General features: G+C 40.7%; 1 protein-coding gene across 1 annotated transcript in view; it reads right to left on the reverse strand.

Annotated features, from left to right (window-relative positions):
- Nucleotides 1–20,212, reverse strand: part of rnf17 (ring finger protein 17) — a 35,552-nt gene that overhangs the window by 2,695 nt on the left and 12,645 nt on the right. The window contains exons 12-35 of the mRNA XM_037539673.1: nucleotides 19,508–19,669; nucleotides 18,371–18,542; nucleotides 17,535–17,661; nucleotides 16,448–16,626; nucleotides 15,071–15,206; nucleotides 14,647–14,803; nucleotides 14,437–14,552; nucleotides 13,832–13,946; nucleotides 13,532–13,655; nucleotides 11,161–11,391; nucleotides 10,483–10,627; nucleotides 10,199–10,311; nucleotides 9,417–9,507; nucleotides 9,214–9,332; nucleotides 7,235–7,551; nucleotides 6,200–6,363; nucleotides 5,977–6,096; nucleotides 5,803–5,883; nucleotides 4,086–4,208; nucleotides 3,940–3,996; nucleotides 3,114–3,221; nucleotides 2,908–3,022; nucleotides 2,100–2,238; nucleotides 843–1,029 (exon numbers count right to left, since the gene is read on the reverse strand). Coding sequence (XP_037395570.1) covers nucleotides 843–1,029; nucleotides 2,100–2,238; nucleotides 2,908–3,022; nucleotides 3,114–3,221; nucleotides 3,940–3,996; nucleotides 4,086–4,208; nucleotides 5,803–5,883; nucleotides 5,977–6,096; nucleotides 6,200–6,363; nucleotides 7,235–7,551; nucleotides 9,214–9,332; nucleotides 9,417–9,507; nucleotides 10,199–10,311; nucleotides 10,483–10,627; nucleotides 11,161–11,391; nucleotides 13,532–13,655; nucleotides 13,832–13,946; nucleotides 14,437–14,552; nucleotides 14,647–14,803; nucleotides 15,071–15,206; nucleotides 16,448–16,626; nucleotides 17,535–17,661; nucleotides 18,371–18,542; nucleotides 19,508–19,669 — 3,398 coding nt within the window. The remainder of the gene's footprint in view (nucleotides 1–842; nucleotides 1,030–2,099; nucleotides 2,239–2,907; nucleotides 3,023–3,113; nucleotides 3,222–3,939; nucleotides 3,997–4,085; nucleotides 4,209–5,802; nucleotides 5,884–5,976; nucleotides 6,097–6,199; nucleotides 6,364–7,234; nucleotides 7,552–9,213; nucleotides 9,333–9,416; nucleotides 9,508–10,198; nucleotides 10,312–10,482; nucleotides 10,628–11,160; nucleotides 11,392–13,531; nucleotides 13,656–13,831; nucleotides 13,947–14,436; nucleotides 14,553–14,646; nucleotides 14,804–15,070; nucleotides 15,207–16,447; nucleotides 16,627–17,534; nucleotides 17,662–18,370; nucleotides 18,543–19,507; nucleotides 19,670–20,212) is intronic.

A 20,212-nucleotide genomic window follows, 5' to 3' on the forward strand; every position in this document is an offset into this window, starting at 1 on the left:
AGAACATTGAGAGCGCCCCCTGCTTTTTATCAGAGAGCTGCCACAAATCAGTTTTAGGAAAGGTCACAATAACGTCTCCCTGTCTCTGCTTGCACATCAGCACCAGCCTCTTATTAGTATATGAAACGGCTGAGCAGAAAACTACTTAGAATAAAGAGCCAGACGGACTCGGAGGAGACTGTCTTTTGTTGAAGGAGAATCACAGGAAGGGTCACCTACACAGGTATCGAGGGGGCTACATCTTCGCACCATTCAAAGAGCGCATGAAGTTTCACAGACAGGGAGAATGATGATCAAAATGATCCGCAAAGAGACAATCCTCCAAATATTTCAACACTGGCCCTAAAACACCTTCACAGTAATACTGTTTTCTTACCTGGAGTTAATGATAAAATTATTAACTTAGTAACTATTGTCCTATAATAGCTTTTGTCCTTAATTCAGTCCCAACTAAAGTTGTCAGAGATGGGATGTTTCTGTAATACGGCCCCAATTTTGTAATTTTGTTTACAAAATGCTGCCTGATACAGTGTTTTATGATGGTTTTAAGAAAGTTTTAGCCTAAAACAAATTTTTACAAATCCATTTATGACCGAGAAGTACATAAGGTAAGTAAGGTTATTGTGAGGCAAGACAGTACAGTAAGAAAACGCTTTTACCATTATCAACATAACACACTGCACCACTGTAAAGAACTCTGAGTCTCTGTAATGAACCATTTCACACCAAACCACTCTGACTTTACATCTCAATCAGTGAATTATGCAAATACTTAGGAAAATTAGTGGAATTCCCCTTAAATAACCAACAATGAAAACACGTTCTGATGGGTCGAGGCCTACCGTTACCACTGCACTGAGGTCGCCATGTAGCAAGTCAATCATCTCTAACATGGACTTCATGCTCCACTCTGGCCGGTAGGAAATGCGCTCCAGCTCAACACACACACGAGGTGGCTTGAAGCCCGCCAGCCGAACACACACTGCCTCGCACGGGAATCGGAGGAGTGCTGGCGGGAGGCAAGACAATCTGACATACACAGGAGCACAAAAAAAAAATCAGAAATCAGAACATACAGTCCTGAGATGCAACAAAGATGCAACGTTAGTTTGTAACCACCATGGTCATGCGTTTTCATTATGGGTGAAGGTGGAGCCATTTTCGGCATGGCATTACCACCTCCAGCCTCAGGGGTGAGCTCTCAGCTGTTTTGACTCCTTGAGGCAGGAATAAGTATAAAGGTTTGAGAGACAGGAAGCAGGGAAAAGTTGTTTGGATTCCAACACTTTATGCCGTGTTCAATCATCTCCTTTTCCAGGAAACGCTGGTGTGAGTATCATTTTGTGTTTTCTTTTGTTCGAACCAATTTCATGTATTTAGGATGAAATGTGTTGGTTTTCTTTGTAGTAGCTGTTAGCATACTATACTAACTCCATGCCTTGTTTGTTTAAATGCCCCATTGTTGTTGTTTGGTTTGCTCATTAGAGTTACTGGTATGTTTATTAGGAGGAGACTTTATACCGCCCATCAGTTTGCTACTGGGCAAGGCAGTACCTCTTCTTCTGTTTGAACATACCACTACAGACCGCACAAGAAAACGTCTCTGGGCAACAGCTTTCGTCTTCCTGTGGATTATACAATTCTCCAGTCGTTCCTTTTCATCTTCCTCTCTTTTGCTTTCCTCCATCATTGCATCAAAACCGGTGAGACTGTTCCTTATTTAAAGCCAATTTGTACAGTTGTAAAGCTGAACTCAAGGACTTCATTTTCTGAAGAAAAAAGGTTTTGAGACAATTTTTGTATTTGTCGGTTGTTTGTTTGTCTGGTAAATCGCATTTAATACACTTTGGGTTTTTTGGACACATGGGTATGATTGAGTGCTCAATTCTCGTTGCTGTAGAATGTGTTAATGTTACTCTGACTTATCATAGGCCCTAGTAGTTAGATGGTTACAAGTTCTGTTTGGTTGTTTTGTACTTATTTTTGGATAATATCACAAAGAAATTATGATGTGCATAATACATTCCCCCCCTCTTGCATTTTTGGCACCTCAAATCGAGTGTTTTCTGCTTGTGCAATCTTGTTGTAAGAGATCATACTTGCATGGTGGCAGGATGTCGTCTGAGCCAAAGTCCACATGCCTCACAAGAATCTTGACGCAGGGGTTGAGCTCGGCAAAGCCCAGCAGCTTGGCGCGGTAATATTTACCATCACTGTATTCAGCCAGACACGGACCCTCTACAGACAGAGACACAAACACAGTAGCTATTCACACACACTGAACTGTAAACGGCTACCTCAAAAGAAAGTCCGTCACAGCGGGCGTAGTAAGGAGTGAAAACCTTTAACCAGTTCTTTAATCTTCATAAAATCTCATTAAATTATTCTGATTCTATAAAGAGATTTCATAATTATTACAAATACATTAAAATAACTGATTACACAAGAAGAAGATTACACAGAAGACCTGATTACACAGTATTGGAATATATTTCCATTTCATGTCATGCTATGTTACTGCTTCCATTTTGAGGACTGAACAGGGGGCTGACTGCTCTAAGCTAACAAGATGCCCATTTGCTGCTGGTAGCAGTAACAACTTCAAACAAAGGGTTGTAACTTCTCATGAAGTCAGTTCTTCTCTCTCATGCATTCTGTGTACTGCAAAATACATTCAGAATAACCACGACTAATAGCAAGGTCAGTAAGAACAGTCTGGCTGACCATTATAAGCTTCCTTCATTCCCTGTTGTGATGATCAGACTTAATCAATTTGTCTTTACCTAAAACTACCACCAAACATGTCTTAACTGATCAGGAAAAAAAAAAATCATGTGAAATGGATTTTTCACCAAACCATTCCTTTAAAATCTGAACATCTGTTTCAGCAGTATAGAGTAATGTTACCAATGGGGAAGTCTGTCAACTGGGTCAACGAGCCTATGTCCCTGTTCACTTGTTGTAAGGCTTCCACTAAAGGTTCCTGCTCAGACGCCGTTAAATCCAACAAACTCAGGAACACCTGCAAACAGCACAAAACAGGAGTGAGGGAATATTTCATCTGAATGCAATTTTGCACACAAGCGCACGCTGAAAACTTGTTTTTGCACTACCTCATTAGGGGTACGGATGTGCTTGATCGTGACTCGGAAGTGTTTCCCTTTATCCTGAAGTCTGGGGTTGGTGTACACACCTAAAACGGTCTGGGGTTCCTCCAAGCCCTGATGGAAGAAAGTGCGAGTTCACTGGTGTTTGCCCTGGGAGTTGATCTGGCACTTTAATTAGGATATATTACAAATGAATTTTAATGTTTAATATTTAAAGCCAGGTTTGGTGGACAAAGCAGCCCTTAAATGTCACCGAGAAAAAAAAAAAATATGGAACTATAATAACTCCTGAATAAAAAGGGAACGTATATATTCCCTGGGGGTCTGGGACCCCTAATTAACCTCTTTGACTCCTTGAATGTCTCAGGATCAAAATTCTAGGGGGGGTCTCTGAAATAAATTTATTTATTATAAACTTATTGACATTACGCTCTCCTTTCAGGAAAAAAACAGCTCGAATACACATTCATCGCTTAGCTACTTTAACAATCGGCAAGCTTCTGTCTTTGGTATTCTTAGCTAACTAGAGATGCAACACTGGTCCGCCTTAGGGTGGCGCGGTAGCAAACTGGTTCACCCAGTTGGTCCTTCAAAGCTTAGTAACTGCAACTATGTTGGAGATACTTCTGCAAAACTTTATATGCAGTAGCATATTTGGAAAACTGAAAACTTGCTGATTTCCCTAACCCCGAAGACTAGTGGGTATTCTACATATAGATGCATAAAGAAAAAAAAATACAAATCTGTAAGGTAAACATACAGCTCAATCATAAAACTTACAGCAATATTAACACAAGCCATAAGAAGTGAAACTGAAGTATGGCAGCTTTACCTCTGTGTTCAAGTCCCAGTTGTCCAAATCAGGTGCTGGAGGCTTCACCACGTAGTCCTTTTTTTACACACAGATACATATGTATTTATTAAATTTAAAGATAATTCACATGAACTGAAATGACCTCACCAAACCCACTATCACACCTCAAGGCTGCTGATGGGTGGGTCTATGGTAGCATGCTGATGGTGCACCATGATTCTGCTCAGTGCCATTCCATCCAGCATTATCTCCACGGTAACCATGCCTCGCAGATTTTCTGGTAGTTCCTGAAAAACGACACAAAGGACAATGCCTATACAGAGGTGTATTTGAATACTGAGTAGCTTACTGGTGATTCTGTTGGTCAAAAAACGATCAAAATCCAACACTTTTTGCTCCAAGCACACCATCATCAGTTGACTTATTTGCAAGTTCATCCATCTGTGTTGCACTACGATCACACACACAAAATATTGGGACACTAAGCTTCTATTACATCCCATTCCAAATCCATAGGCATTAATATGGAGTTGGTCCCTGTTTGCAGCTACACTAGAGTTCCAAAGGTATTCGCTCCTCTACCTTCACACGCATATGAACTTGAGTGACATCCCATTGTTAATCCATAGGGTTTAATATGATGTTGGCCCACCCTTTGCAGCTATAACAGCTTCAAATCTTCTGAGAAGGCTTTCCACAAGGTGTAAGAGTGTGTTAATGAGAATTTTTGACCATTCTTCCAGAAGTGCATTTGTCAGTTCAGACACTGATGTTGGACGAGAAGGCCTGGCTCGCAGTCTCCACTCTAATTCATACCAAAGGTGTTCTGACCTCAACCCGATAGGACATCTATGTCTTTATTCCATAAGGCTCTCTACACTGTTCTTGAGCTAATCTGAAGGCCACATGAAGTTTGGAGATCTGTAGTGATTGACTCTGCAGAAAGTTGGCGACCTCTGCGCACTATGCGCCTCAGCATCCGCTGACCTCGTTCTGTCATTTTACGTGGCTGAGTTGCTGTCGTTTCCAATCGCTTCCACTTTATAATCCCACTGACAGTTGACTGTGGAATATTTAGTAGTGAGGAAATTTCATGACTGGAAAGCTTAATACAAGATTTTGGAGAGTGTCTGTGGAATTTTTACCCATTCATCCAGAAGAGCATTTGTGAGGTCAGACACTGATGTTGGACAAGAAGGCCTGGCTTGCGTTTTCTGTTGTAGTTCATCCCAAAGGTGTTTGATGGAGTTGAGTTCAGGGCCCTTTGAGGGCCAGTCAAGTTCTTCTACACCAAATTCAGCCAGTCATGACTTCATGGACCCTGCTTTGTGCACAGGGGCTCAGTCATGCTGGAACAGAACAGGGTCTTCCCCAAACTGTTCCCACAAAGTTGGAAGTGTACAACTGTCCAAATGTTTTTTGCTCTGCTGAAGCATTAAGCGTTTTACAGCACACCAGCCGACATTTGGCTTTGTCCTAGGTGATGCAAGGCTTGCATGCAGCTGCTCAGCCATGGAAATCCATGTCATGAATCTCCCAGTGCACAGTTTTTGTGTTAATGCCAGAGGAGGTTTGGACCTCTGCAGCTATCGAGTCAGCAGAGCGTTGGCGAATTTTATGCACTATGCACCTCAGCGACCCGCTCTGTAACTGTTTTCTAAATGCTTCTACTTTTCGATAATGCCACTCACAGCTGATCCTGGAAGATCTAGGAGGAAAGAAGTTTCACACACCGAGTTGTTGCAATGGTGGCATCCTATTCTAGAACCATGCTTGAATTTAGCAAGCTCTTTAGAACAAACCCATCCTTTCACAAATGTCTGCCTTTCACAAATAAAAATTCTGGATCAGTGCGCCGAGTGTCATTGCAGGTTTACTTACTATGACTTGAACACTGACTGAGCGGCCAAGCAGAAGATCTTTCATGAGCGCCACTGCATCCCACTGCCACGCACCTCCTATCTACACTCACAGCAGACAGGAGACACGGTGTACCAGGAAGAAATCATCTTTTAACGTCAACTAATTCCAAATGATGCAATAACATCTACTCACCGGAACAACTCCATTTATCTGACAAGGCACACACAGCTGAGGAACATCCTCACAAAGCACCACTGGATACACATGGCACACTGGAATGTTCTCCACTATGCCCTGATCCACATACCGCACCTTTAATACACAGGTGAAAGTCTCAGTGGCAAAGCTGTAGTCAAAAAAAAAAGATAAAAATAAGAAATTTTAGACGGCCAAGATTTGCAGCATTAACATCAACCTTCACGTGGCCTCTGATGACCTCCAGCACCTGCCCTCGGTACCAGAGCATGTCCGAGCCCATGACGGCACAGCCCAGCACACTCTTCCAGTTGTAGCGCTTCTGTTGGGGCAGCGTCTTAATGTGTTGCTGCAGGCACTCCATCAAACGCTCAAACTCGCACTCTGTTCTCACAAAGACACACAAATACACACGTTCATGATGTCATTTTGAATCTGCATTCCTCCAAGGTTACAAAGTAAACGTTGAAATATTAGTTCACTAAACAGGAATAATAATAATAATAATAATAATAATAATAATAATAATAATAATAATAAAGGCAAACACAGTAACAAAATTCATCTGAATTAAGGTTTAAAGCTTAAATTTGGTTAATGATCATTACAATCACAGACATTTGTAATGTTTACAGACCTAGTAGCATTTTACTACTTTTCCTTCTTAAGACAGTTTGATTGACTGGTTGATTGACCCAGTAGCATAAATCAGTCAAGCTATGTTTGCTTTTCAGTTCAGTGCTGGATGTGTGAGCTAAATGTTGCTAATGAAAATAAATAAATAATTGCAGCCCGTCGCAGACATATGGACACCGGATTACATTTGGGATGTCTGTTAATTCAATTAATGAACATAAACCTTGAGTTTAAAATTCAAAATTGACAGTTATACATAACACGTGAAGCGGACTCGGGAATAAAGCACAAACTCTTGTTTAAATTGCCTGCTGGAGCGTTCAGCTACACAGTGATACCATGTCCTAAACCACTTTGGAAAGTCTGTGCAAGCTTAATGGAGACTGGGATAAGGTTTGAGAGGACTGAAAGAAGTTGCGAAGATGTATTTTTTTTTTTTTTTTTTTAAATATAAAAATTTAGGTGACAACTGTATGTAAGCAACATTAGCCCCATAGGTTCAGCGCTAACTAAACCAGCAAAATATGGACATCAAATACACCCTAGCTGCATCTGAGGGAAGTGTAAAACTGCAAATTAGACTTTTCCACATGCCATTCCAAACTCTCCTCTTACGCACCTGACTGCGGGGTCATGGCATAGATGACTCCGTCATCAGAGACCGCAGAGATGCTCATGAGTGTGTGTCCGCAGGGTGGCAACTCTGGGGGCAGATAGGCCTGTGTTTTCACTCTCTCCGGAGGTGGTGCAGTGCGGGGGGCAGGTCTGGGAGGACAGGAGTATGAGGGAGTCGGTGTTTCATTCGTCACACCCCCTTCCTCACACACACTCTCTTCCAGGGCTGGCACACACTCGTCCTGCACCAGCAGAGTCACGCCTGACTCAGGGTTGGATTCCTCACATTCAGCGGAGGCTGGTTTGAGTGCAGGAGGAACTCTGCAAGACACAGTGTGGGTTTGTTTTAATATATATATATATATATATATATATATATATATATATATATATATATATATATATATATATATATATATATATATAATATAATATAATATAATATAATATAAAATCAACCGTGGCAATAAGCAAATGTGTCTACATGCACTTAAGTGATGTGACTTGTCATCAGAAAAATGGTGTCAGAAAAAAATTGCATAGAACCACATCAAAAACACTGCCTGAGAGGCTACTATTAATCTAAAGGCCAATAACCTCTTCCAGCATATCAATGCAATAATGCCAAGCCTGTTCAACCCAGAGCAAGTTTCCTGGTCAGAAACTTGCAAAGCTAACTTTGTCTGGTATGGTTAAAATCACACTTTTACAGCTTATTAAAATGGCTAATGCTCACTAAGATGGCCCACTACTGTCTACTAATCTTTAACAGCTTTGATGGATCCATTGATAAGCCCTCATTCATGTTTTGTTACACAAGGCATTTGGCACATGGTACGCTGCAGCATGGCTTTAACTTAAGGACAACAGCTAGAAAAAAAGATTATACAATGTTCTGAAGCTAAACACAGGAGGGTGACATGGAAAAAATACCACATCACGATACTGAAAGACATTCTGATGATACACTATACATCATTTAATTTCCTGACACACCGACAAAAAGCAGTAAGTGTGCCACATTAAACTGCCATCAAAAACTCTAGGCATATTGATTGTTATTCAACATAATTTATTACTTACATTTGATATTTACAATGTGCCCACAAAAGCATTTTTCAAGATAAAATGTTCATCCCTTTCTAGTAGAGATAAAATATCAAGACTGTTTTATTCTCCAGGGTATACGTTGTTTTTTTCATCTGAATTTACATGACCAAATCTTAAAACGAATCATTCGGTAACTGCATGAAATAAGTGGGTTTTTTTTCCTGGAAAAGCTCCCCTCAAATTAACAGAAAACGTGTTTTATGATGAACATAATGCCATATGCTTACAATTTACTGCTGAAAGCCAACAATCATTTTACACACACACACACACAGAGAGTACATGTAAAGTGCATTTCACTGAAGACACACCATCTGACAGATCCAGTTTATAGCTCAGATTTAAACTTTCAGTATAACAAAATTGTGAGTTCAGCTTCTTTATTATAAAGTTTTAAAAATTACATTACCCATCTATTTGGAAAGAAGAGAGTTACAGCTCTCGTATGACACACACCCTTTCAAATGTAGCTTATGAAATATGAAAGTTATGAAGTTAAAGAACAAGACAGTGTGTTTTGGAACCACCGGTGGTTCCACTGAGTTAAAGAGGTTAAAAGAAAACGGATTATAAAACACATGCACTTTCCAGTTCTGCACCTGAAAGCTGTGGACGGTGTGCTTTCTGAACTTTAAATTAGCTCGACGGCCATCTACCCGTTTAATTCCAGACACTACCTGCTCAAGTCTACTACACGATTCACATTTACTTGTGAACGTGTTCTATTTGTGTTACTAGCTTGAACACAACTCTGTGGAGAACACCTGTATGGTAGTGAAACCCATATAATATGTGATCTGTTCCTCTTCAACCCTGTAAAGGTAACACAGCCAAAGAGCCCTTCTTTCTATAAAACATTAGAAACGGTCATACCTGACACTTCTCTCTCTTAAGGCAAGTCCTTCACTGATTAGGAAGTCTGCGATGCTGACATCTTGACCTGATCGGTTGGAGCAGAACAGCGACACTAGTGCTGGCCTGGCACAGGGATCCTGCAGGAATCGCACAAGCACACATACCGATGAGGACGAGCTCACACTCTTTTGAGTGGTCTAACACAGTAAGCACTCGCTCACCTTAATGGTCATTACGGCCGTGGCTCCAGTGAGGTAGTAGGAGATGAAGTCACAGGCTGTAGCCGTCCACGTGGAGCGACCACCTGCTGGTCTACAGACAACAGCATTTAAGCAGAGTTTTTTCAACGACAAAGCGAAAAAGCACTGTGGCCGCAAAACCCACATAAACATGGCGTGTTTCTAAGGATGCAGCTTTTTCTATCAATACAAATTCTGATATACAAAGTCAACAGAGTACCAACCTGAAACCAGGGCTCTGTTAAGGAACTTGTTTATTGTAGCAGCAGCAAAGCGACACTGTATAGTGTAAGCTAGACACTACTGACGCATTCTAACAGGTATTTAGATCCAAAATGCAGAATGTATGTCCAAAATGCAGCAGCTAGGTGACTGACTAGTACCAAGAAAAGACGCCATATACTAATATATTCAAAGTGCTTTTATTTGTTTTTTTTTTTTGTTTTTTTTATAAAACTTACTAGGCAAAAGTTTTATTCTCACTAATTTAGCAAAGGCAGCAAGCAAATGAACATTCAATATCAAAACATCTATTTTCTAACAGTCATGCACCAACAATCCTTACAGGAAGGTGCAAATATTTAATTGCTCTGTAATGTTGATATTTGCACTGTCAATTTCATGACTGACTGTGAAACAGCACCGAATGCTGAGCTCAGCTCCTGGGTCTAGTATAGGGAATATAATGCCCATATGGGTTTAAAAAGGTCAGTATCCACTAGAACTGATCCTGTAAATCAGATCAGCACATCACTGTCTTTTACCTTATGTCACTGAGGCAACACTCCAGTAGCAAGGAGCCAACAAGCTCAGGGAGGAGAGGCCTCAAGTTACTGGTGTGGAGCTTTACAGTATTACCAAAGTCACAACGCAGCACCTGTGGACATCAAGCATTTACCAAAGGCAGAGTCAATTATTTATTTATTTATTTTTAATCTTACGTTGGTAGTATGTCTATGACAATACTCAGCAGTGATATTTGTAATATTGTTAAATACATTACAAATTTACATAAGAGTTTAGAAATATCAGTGTCTGTGTGTTTTACCTCAGAAATGTTGCTGGAGGACACCGTGCACACCTTTCCTCTCTCCCAAACTCCATTCACATTGGCAGCACAGGGCATGTCCACCTTCCAGTCAACCTCCTGCAGATCTGACTTTGAAAACTCTCTCTTCAGCAAGTCATGAACCCTAATAAGGATCACATTTCACAAAGTTATGAGCACAAAAAAACACCAAACACTTCACAATAACACTAGTTATTAAAGTAATATGGTAGCAAATAAGGTATGGATATCCTTATGGCGGGTGTACAAAATAAATAAATACCAACTTGAACCAACTGCTCATCGGGCAGAAACAAAGCGCACCTTTTGGGACGCTTTTGGGGCAGTCGTGGGCTGGAGGTTAGGGATCCAGCCTTGTGACCGGAAGGTCGCCGGTTCGATCCCCAGAGCCGACAGCACATGACTGAGGTGTCCTTGAGCAAGACACCTAACCCCCAACTGCTCCCTGGGTGCTGCGGATTGGGCTGCCCACCGCTCTGGGCAAGTGTGCTCACTGCCCCCTAGTGTGTGTGTGCTCACTAGAGTGTATGTGGTGTTTCACTTCACAGATGGGTTAAATGCGGAGGTGAAATTTCCCCGTTATGGGACTAATAAGGGTCACTTAATCTTAATCTTAATCTAATCCTGCATGTCAATCGTTCAGACACAGGTCAGTACCTCTTCAGGTGGGCATCAAACTGCAGCAGCTGTACATAGATATGGCCAGGCGAAGTCACATGGGTGACCTTCACCCTCAGGTCTTTAAGACAGGTGGGCAGAATCAAGCTAAGCAGCAGCTCTGAAGGCTCATCAGTGTGGGACGTCAGCTCGGCTGGAGACGAAGTCACCTCATCAAGGGGGGGGTCCCATACTGCAGCCTCCAGTGGGGGAGGGTCTTTCAGCTGAGTTCTAGATAGAAAAGGACAAAATAAGGGTCAGATGTACCAACACTGCAGCTATGAGGGATGCCCAGAAAACCATATTTTGGGCTGCAGAGCTTTAACAGTAATCAACAGCAAACAGTGGAAACTGAGCTTAAGGCTGAGAAAGTCATTCAGAAAACCTGCACCCGACAACCGTGTGGAAAGCACATCCGCAGCTTCATCCACTGTAAATTCTGAATCTCTAAGCAACAGGGTTCATACACCTTTAAAACAGTGGAACTGCATGACTTTTCCATTTTTCCTTTTTCAAGCATTTATCATAGTGCTGAGTGATTATATGATCTATACTGGTATACTATGATACTGACATTGACCCATTTCCTGTCAGTGATATTTTAGCAATATATTTAACCATTTACCTTTGTGTACTTTACACATGGTATACAGTCCTTGATTTACATTTAACTAATTTGTTTAAAATGCATAAACATAAGGAAACTCAGGAAGCAAACATTCCTTAAATTTGGTAAACTTTAATATCTCTGATCACATTACACTGTGAAATGTTTGAAAATATCATGATATTGAATCATATCAGGAACCGCCCAGCCCTAATTTAACATATGTAACAGCTGTTCTGAGAGGAAAAATGATCTAAACACTAAATATTTATTATTAGCTGGCAAGCCAAAGCAGTTTAAACGGAATGACTGCGAATGAAATTGAAATCGGACCCTTGTACAGATACTTGCCCCAGGTTTAACACTCCACAGAGAATGGACCTCTTACTTTGCTTGTAAAAAGAAAAAAGGTTTCGTCTCTTGCCGTAACACAACACAGATGCATTGTGCACACACGCACAATCACGATTAGGTAAAGCTCAAGCTCGAAACCAGATGAGACCTATTTATTTAGCCAGCGAAATGAGCTTTCTAACTATAGTTCTATCTGGGTGGGATTAGTTCTATATGGTGTGGGTATGTACTTATTAGGCTACCATAGTTTTCAGTGATTTCAGTCCTCTCCAAATACACAATGTCGGCGACTTCCAATGCCATTTTGACACTATTTTGGAGTGAGATGTAACGAGTCAATTCACAACTAAACTCAAATCAGTGGGAGTACCTCAGCAGTTAGATCACTACATCTTAACGCAGCTGCAGCATGGCGCTTACAGCACAGCTGTCGTCCATCTACCAGCCCCGCTAGCCTCTCTTAGCGGCTGGCTAGGGGTAACAGCACAGTGCATTCACAGATTAACCAGCACTTCACAGAGCCGGTCTAATTCAAGGCACAAAACACAGACATCACAGGCCTAGTAAGAGTCAAGTATAAGCAGCCACCCTGAGAAAACTTGCTGTCCAGCACTCCATTAACACGATGTTCACTGCTGTGAGTGAGCAAGATTTCAGGTTCTCAAGCTGAGAAAGTATATATTTCCAGATTTTAACAGCATAACTGAAAAATATAAATATACAAAATTTGTGGCGGGGGGGGGGGCATGACGTGTTTATTTCTAATGCATAAGCACTTTGAGGCAGGACTGTGCAGAATGTGAAGGATCATTAAAATAAATTTAAAAAAAGAGATTAGAAGTGGAGCAGTGATAATGCAGCTAATTAGATATTCTAACTTTAATTATGATTCATTTAAGTCTTTTCAAATACTGCTGGCCAGAATGGCATACAATTTCTCCAACTTTTAAAATCAGGCATAAACTAGAAGCATGTACATTAGATTCCAATCTGTGTTTTTGGGAGACTTCTTTTAACAGTGGCAGCAGATGCCATGGCAGGATACCAACAGAATAACACTGTTTCAAACTCCCAGAACCTCTGTGGAGTTTGCCCAGTGCCACCTAAGTTTCCTTACCTTGCTGGGAAAAGATTTTATTTATTAACACTTCTTTTAACTAGTATTTTGCCTGTGTCTTTTGTCTAGTTTGCTGACGTCACTACTATATTACTGAACATAGTGTAGAATACTAAAGGCTGTGCCTCATAGTACAGTTAGTACTCATTACAAGTCCACCCAGCAGCTGCGTGAAGGTGTATTTTTCTGCTTTGCCTATGCTGGAATGTACACGTCGCCCTCTAATGTGTAAACGTTACAACTCTACAGAGAGAGACCGATTTCTCCTACAAGAAGTAATATTATGCACATACTGTTTACTCCAACACGCCAGTCCTTGTCTGACCAGGGTCTCCCCAATGCTGGCCTGAAGCTCAGTAAAACTCTCGCTGACCTCAAACAGGCGAACAGGTAAAGCTGCGGATTGAGGCACAAGCTCTGCAGAAGAAAAAGACACGCTGCCATGTCATATTGATTTAAGACTTTGAGATATTTCTAAGAATGGCACACATATAGGATTAAAAAAAGTTAACTTCAAAGCCATTTTACTGAACAAAATTTAATTGCAGGTATTTTTGAAACCAGTACTATTGGTCAAGACTGTATGCTCTCACTTGTTACCACCACAATGACCAACTTCTGTTCCGTCAGTTTGCGGAACACTTGAATGCTTTCGTCACTCCAGCTGTCCCCCACACTCAACACATCTGCCAGAGAACACCACACCGCCTGAAGAGGAGAAAAAAGGTTTAGGAGACAGAAATAGATATCCTACTTTAAGTTACAGGTCGAGGTGGCACCACTCATGGGATCTGAACTCGATGACAAGGTAAAACCTTACAGTGTTACGTTACAACACTGGGTAGGTCAATATGAGGCAGCTCAAATGAAAAAGCACCACAAATGCAGCTAAATCTTACCTTCAGCATCACAATAACGTTATAAGCATTTTTAATAAACAGAACTAATGGGGAAAAATAAGTGTAATAAAAATCTAAGCCAATATATTATTCAAAGTTCCCAGGTATAATTGAGTTTGTAAAGTGTGACCACTGAGAAATGACAGTTATATAGGTCACAGCAAAGCACTCTTTAACTGAAACCATTGGCCAATTTCATTACTTTTCAGAATTGTTAGACCCCTTAAATCAATATCAGCCCCAAAAGATTCATACCAGTCAAACCCTACTTACACTACGACACAGTGATTTCAGCTTACCATGGCTGGCAAGGCAAAGAACTCATCCTTTATCTGCCTGAGGTCATTCACAGACAGAGTTTTTCTGTTGCCAAAATCTACATATCGGACCTCCACCATTCGTCCACCAGGAAAACCTGAGAAAACACACACTCGAAGTGACAGAGAGTGACCTCTACAAGACACTTCAGGCCAACACAACACATGCATAACCAAAACACACACACCCACCAGTGACTTGAGCCCTGCACCAGTCTTTTTCATCATAGATGGCGACACAGGCCTGGCCCTGAACAGGACAGTAAATCTGCAGCTCGCTATCGCTCCCAGGAGACCCGTAACAGTCTTGCAGTTTTGAGTTCAGAAGCAGGAACTCCATATTGTCCACCTGCATGGTAAGAAACACAAAATAATTATACTATAAATTAATTACACAATGAACTACTCAAAATTTCCAGCATCTTGTAGAATCCACAAAGAACTGAGACTGTTCTGTAATCCAGTATTAGTATAGTGCTCCTGATAAAGTGTTCAGTGAGTGTTTTATTTTCTATTTATTTATTTTACATACACCTATTACAGGCAAACAAGCAATCTAATCTTTTGTTGCATGTATTACATTTGAAATAATACTGCAGAAGTGCAGTGAACTCACTAGCTGTATGTAAAAGTCTGATGGTGTGTTGACATGGGAAACCACAGCAGGCAGTTCTGTGTTCAGTTTGGGATACACAGGCGGATAAAACAGCAGTGGTTTACCGCCTCCGGGGGCTGCCAGAGGGGAATAGAACCTGCCCATGTGCATCCATCCGCACACACACACACACACACACACACACACACACACACACACACACACACACACACACACACACACACACACACACACAACACATTTGGCATGAATGAATGATAACTGGGGTACCTGTAAGTCATTAAAACACTGTAAGCAAAAGACAATCCACAAGGGGAGGGAGCTATTAAAACTCAAATCACTTCTGAGCATCACTGAAAGGGAGAGAAACTCACACCAGCAAAGTCTCACAAATTTATGTTTGCAGTTACAGATTGTGTGTGTACATAAACTGTACATGGAGTAGGGATTATTGTTTAACCCGGTCTGGTTATTACAAGAGACAACTAAGAAGCACCTCCGAAAATATTCAGCGTTGTAATATTCAGTAAAGTATTCACGGTAAAACGTGACACACACAAATGCCAGAATAGCTGCAATAGATACAAACTGGTTCAAATTAAATGGAAAACTAGCAGGGAACTGTACATTAGAACCAACGTTCTTCAATTAGTGTTTTGATGATGGCGATGCATTTAAAATCTCCCTTTGGCAATCAAATGAGGCCAAAGCATATGATTTATATCATTTTCATACTCCTCAAACCATTCAGTGACCCCTCGTGCCTTATAGATGTGGGGAACTGTCATCCTAAAAGAGACCACTCCCATCAGGTCAGAATTTTTCATAGGGTTACTTTGCAATGATTTGCAGTAAACCTCCTCTCTAAGGCAGTGGTCACCACCCTCCAGAATTCAGCTCCAGCCCAATTAAATGTACTGATCATCTGGATCAGCTAAGTTCAATCAAGTACAGAAAGGTAAATATCTATGAGCAGGGTTAGTGACCACTGCTCTAAGGGGACCTCCTAGTGTGATTACACCACTTTCGCTTATTTTTTTCCCCCCTTATGGATTGCTTTATTTGGTTAGTCCACTCATCTCCTTTAGCTTACCTACACATGTTCAAATTGTTAATAAACAAAACTCAGTTGATTCTAAACACTGGTGAGATTAGGGTTAGGACCTGGACCAGGGTTAGGGCTGGGTTTAGGTTTTGGGGTTGAGGTTAAGGTCAGAGTTAGGACTAGAGCAGGTTTAGAGTTAGGTAAAATTTAGTTGAATGTAACTTGAAAGTAAATTAAGTGTCTGCAAAGCATCAAAAGTGGACTATCCAAATTAAGTGTTACCAGTGCTAATACAATCAGCAGCCCTAGTTAATAATGGTTGCACATCATACCTGGCAAGCTCCATGAACACAAGATGTTCTCTTAGAGAAAGCAGAGTGTCGTCTACGGACGGTTTCTTCAGATCCACCAGCAGAGTGTCTCTGTCCTCACCAAACACCTGCATCTCCACAGCACTCGAGCCAATCACACGCCTCATCTCGTCACATGCTTCCCTGCTCCAGCCGTTCACCTGATACACACACACACAAAACCATTATCATAAATCCATAATTTATGGAACTGGACCTTCATTTAAATGACAGAGGACTAAAATGAATCTCTGACAGGCCAGGCTAATGTGGACAAAAATAACACACAATGCAAGTCTGTTTAGATGACAAATGTCATAAATAAACGCTATAAAATATCTAATTAGCCTCACGGAATTGTACATGTTGCAAATACGATGTTTAATACAACTTAACAGCTCGCTGACATTACCATAAACAATATTATCAAAGCACAGTAAAGTTTAACTGATACTCTGCATTATATTGTTTATTATAACACAAATTCCAAAAACCAAAAGTCAGCAGAACCTTTCAAAGCCAAATGTCAAATATTCTGTGTTCAAACCAATTGTGTTGGTGCACATTATTAGGTACTGAAAATCACTGTGCTTTCATTTAATAATCTGTCTTGCATTAATCTGGCAACTAGGGATGCAGAATGACATCAGACTAATACGGTGTTGACACATACTTGCATACAGCATCAAACAGAAGTTTAGATTTGCCCAATACGTCAATCCCACATTTATATTTTTATATATGTACAGGACTGGTATCAACATTGACGAAAGGTATACATGGAAAATACTGGATACTGGCACCAGTCCACCACTCTCATATCAGTGCATCCCTTTACTGTTATACACTGTTTGGCAAAAAACCGTTGTGTAGTTGTTAATAATAAATGAAACATTTATCGAAGAGTTGTGTACATCATAGTGTTTTCTCAGTTTTTTAAAAGCTACACAAGGTTGAGAGTTGTAGTAATTTCAGAGAGGTTAGTCTTGTGCCTCAACCATGGTAAAATCACTGTAATGCATGGCCTAGAGTGAACTATTGAAATGTTCACAGCTGTCCAAGCTCTTACCAAGTCTGAGGGGATGATATCTTTGAGGGAACATTTGATGGCCTGAGGAGCCCAGCGATGCAGCTCTGCCTTAGCAGCAACATCAGCCTTCCGCAAACACTCATTCAGCCCACTCAGACTGCCTTCACTGTGAGACAGACAGACAGACAGAGAGACAGAGGGAGAGGGAGGAAAAAACAACTTTGTTGTTATGGCTCTTTGGGGAGAAAGTATTTACTACATTTCAATCTCAAACACTTCCCAGATAGGGCACAGAGACACGCAACTTAGGGCTCCACCTTGGACAGACGTGACAAAGCTGACTCCAAATTACTTTCAATCAAATACGCTTGAATATCAAAGATCTAATGCCCACTTTTTGGCACTCAAGCTGAAAATTACTTTTATTTTCAATTTTCATTTTTATTTTCAATTTTTTAATTACAATTCATGATACCAGGTTCTTGATTTGATAGGCTTGTGACATTCTGAACAAAAACTGAATAATAAATAAAAAAAATTTAAAAAAAGAGAGAGACTTATGCTGCTGTGCAACTTACAATGCTAGAGCTGCAAGGCAGGAGTGTAGCACATGAACATGCAGATACTGGCTGACCGAAAAACAGTGTTTAAATGGCAAAATTATTACGGTCATTCTCTGTGATGCACTGCCCCTTTTCAATAAAAAAAAAAAAAAAAAATTTAAAAAAGCAAAAAAAAGTCAGGGCCATTTTGTTGGTCCTGTACATAAGTCCTGTTATTTCACCGGCTTTCCTACAAAGTTGGGACATTTTTGCCTTGAAAATGGGCAAAAATAAGCACATGCCTACAAACACACATACACATTCTGTCCTCACCCTGAGAAGCTAAATCCTTTAGAGAAACCATAATCCTGGAAGAAAACTCGCAGACGAGCAACCTCGGCAGCAGGGCACTGAGTCACACTCTCCAAACAGCCATTCTGGAACAGCTCACACACCACTGCCCTGCACCAGACATCATCTTTCCACCTCACTAACACCAGCACACCTACATACACACAAAAACAGTTAGACCGGGTCAAAAGTCAAATTAAAAACAGTTGGTTTGTTGTAGGTGAAAGACGGGCAGCAAACACTTCCCAAATAGGCAGGAGTGACAACTTGGGACTCCACCCTGGACAGACATGAGAGTCAAAGCTGACTTACAATTTCAACAATTCAATTCAATCTGCATGTTTGCAACTGTCTGTACAGAATCCAGTACTGTGGCCAACACGTAGTAGGTGCAGAGATGAGTGTAGCTAGTGACTGCATGAGAAACTCATGAAAACAGAGAGGATTCACAAATATTGGCTGGTTAAAATTCATTGCAGCTTTTTCCTCTGTGCTGGTGTGAAGAACTGCTCTTATGAAGCGCCGATTTTTAATGTAGCCCTACAAAAATTGTGTGCATGTGTGTATTATTATTATAATATATATATAATACAACACACACACACGTAAAGTAGTATTTAGACATTTTAAATATGCTATTTTAAAATATATTTGCATTATCTGTAAATATAAACTTGGACAAACTGTGGTATTTCTTTTACTTTGGCTACTGCAACATTTACCTAAAGCCTGTCTAACTGTGTCACAAGCATGTCAAATCAGAAACCTGTTATGATTTGTGTTGTAATACTCCAAGTAATTTTCAGCTTGAATGTCAAAAAGTGGGCATTAGAGCATTAACGTTCAAGTGTACTACATGTTGGTCACAGTACTAGTTTCAATACAGATAATTACAAACATGCAGACTAAGAAAACTGTACTGCTGACTCGTTAACGCTACAGAAGCAGTCATCACAGGGGAGTGCAATAATCTGTCACCAAGCAGGGTTGTTTGTTGTCAATCCCAAAAAAAGTGTATTACTAAAAAAAAAATTGGGTTCATGTAATATGCAATAAAAATAAATAAATAAAACACAAAGCCTTTCTTTAATCTTCTGTGACAATTCTCCACACTCTCACCTGTGTTGATTTCGTCTTCAGCAGTGAAGCAGCTTTCCTCTCCAGAGCACAGTTTGTTGATCTTTCTGGCCAGCGCAGTTCCAGCTTTGCGCTCCGACACATGTCGCACATAGAAGTGTGTTGGGTTGATTATGTGGGTCAGCACAACCCACTCCTGCAGCGCTGTATCATATTAACAAAACATATTAATAAAAACTATGATATTTCGTAAATGTATCACAGTACACCACAGTGAAGGGAATCACAGTACCAAGGATGCAATCGCATTTGAGCCATGATAAAATTCTACTTTGACAGCAAAGTAGATGCAACATACTGCCAAAAGTATTTACTCATCTGCCTTCAGACGCATATGAACTCGAGTAACATCCTATTCTTAAGCTATAGTGTTTAATATGATGTCGGCCCACCCTTTGCAGCTATAACAGCTTAGGAGTGTTTATTTTTGACCATTCTTCCAGAAGCACAATTGTGAGATCAGACACTGATGGTGGACGAGAAGGCCTGGTCTCCGCTCCAATTCATCCCAAAGGTGTTCTATGAGGTGGAGGTCAGGACTCTGTGCAGGCCAGTCAAGTTTTTTATGGAGCTTGCTTTGTGCACTAGTGCACAGTCATGTTGGGACAAGTAGGGGCCGTCCCCAAACTGATCCCACAAAAGTGGGAGCATGAAATTGTTCAAAATCTCTTTCTGGAACTAAGCGGC

This window comes from Pygocentrus nattereri, chromosome 6, assembly GCF_015220715.1.
Source record: "Pygocentrus nattereri isolate fPygNat1 chromosome 6, fPygNat1.pri, whole genome shotgun sequence".
NCBI classification, from domain to species: Eukaryota; Metazoa; Chordata; class Actinopteri; order Characiformes; family Serrasalmidae; genus Pygocentrus; species Pygocentrus nattereri.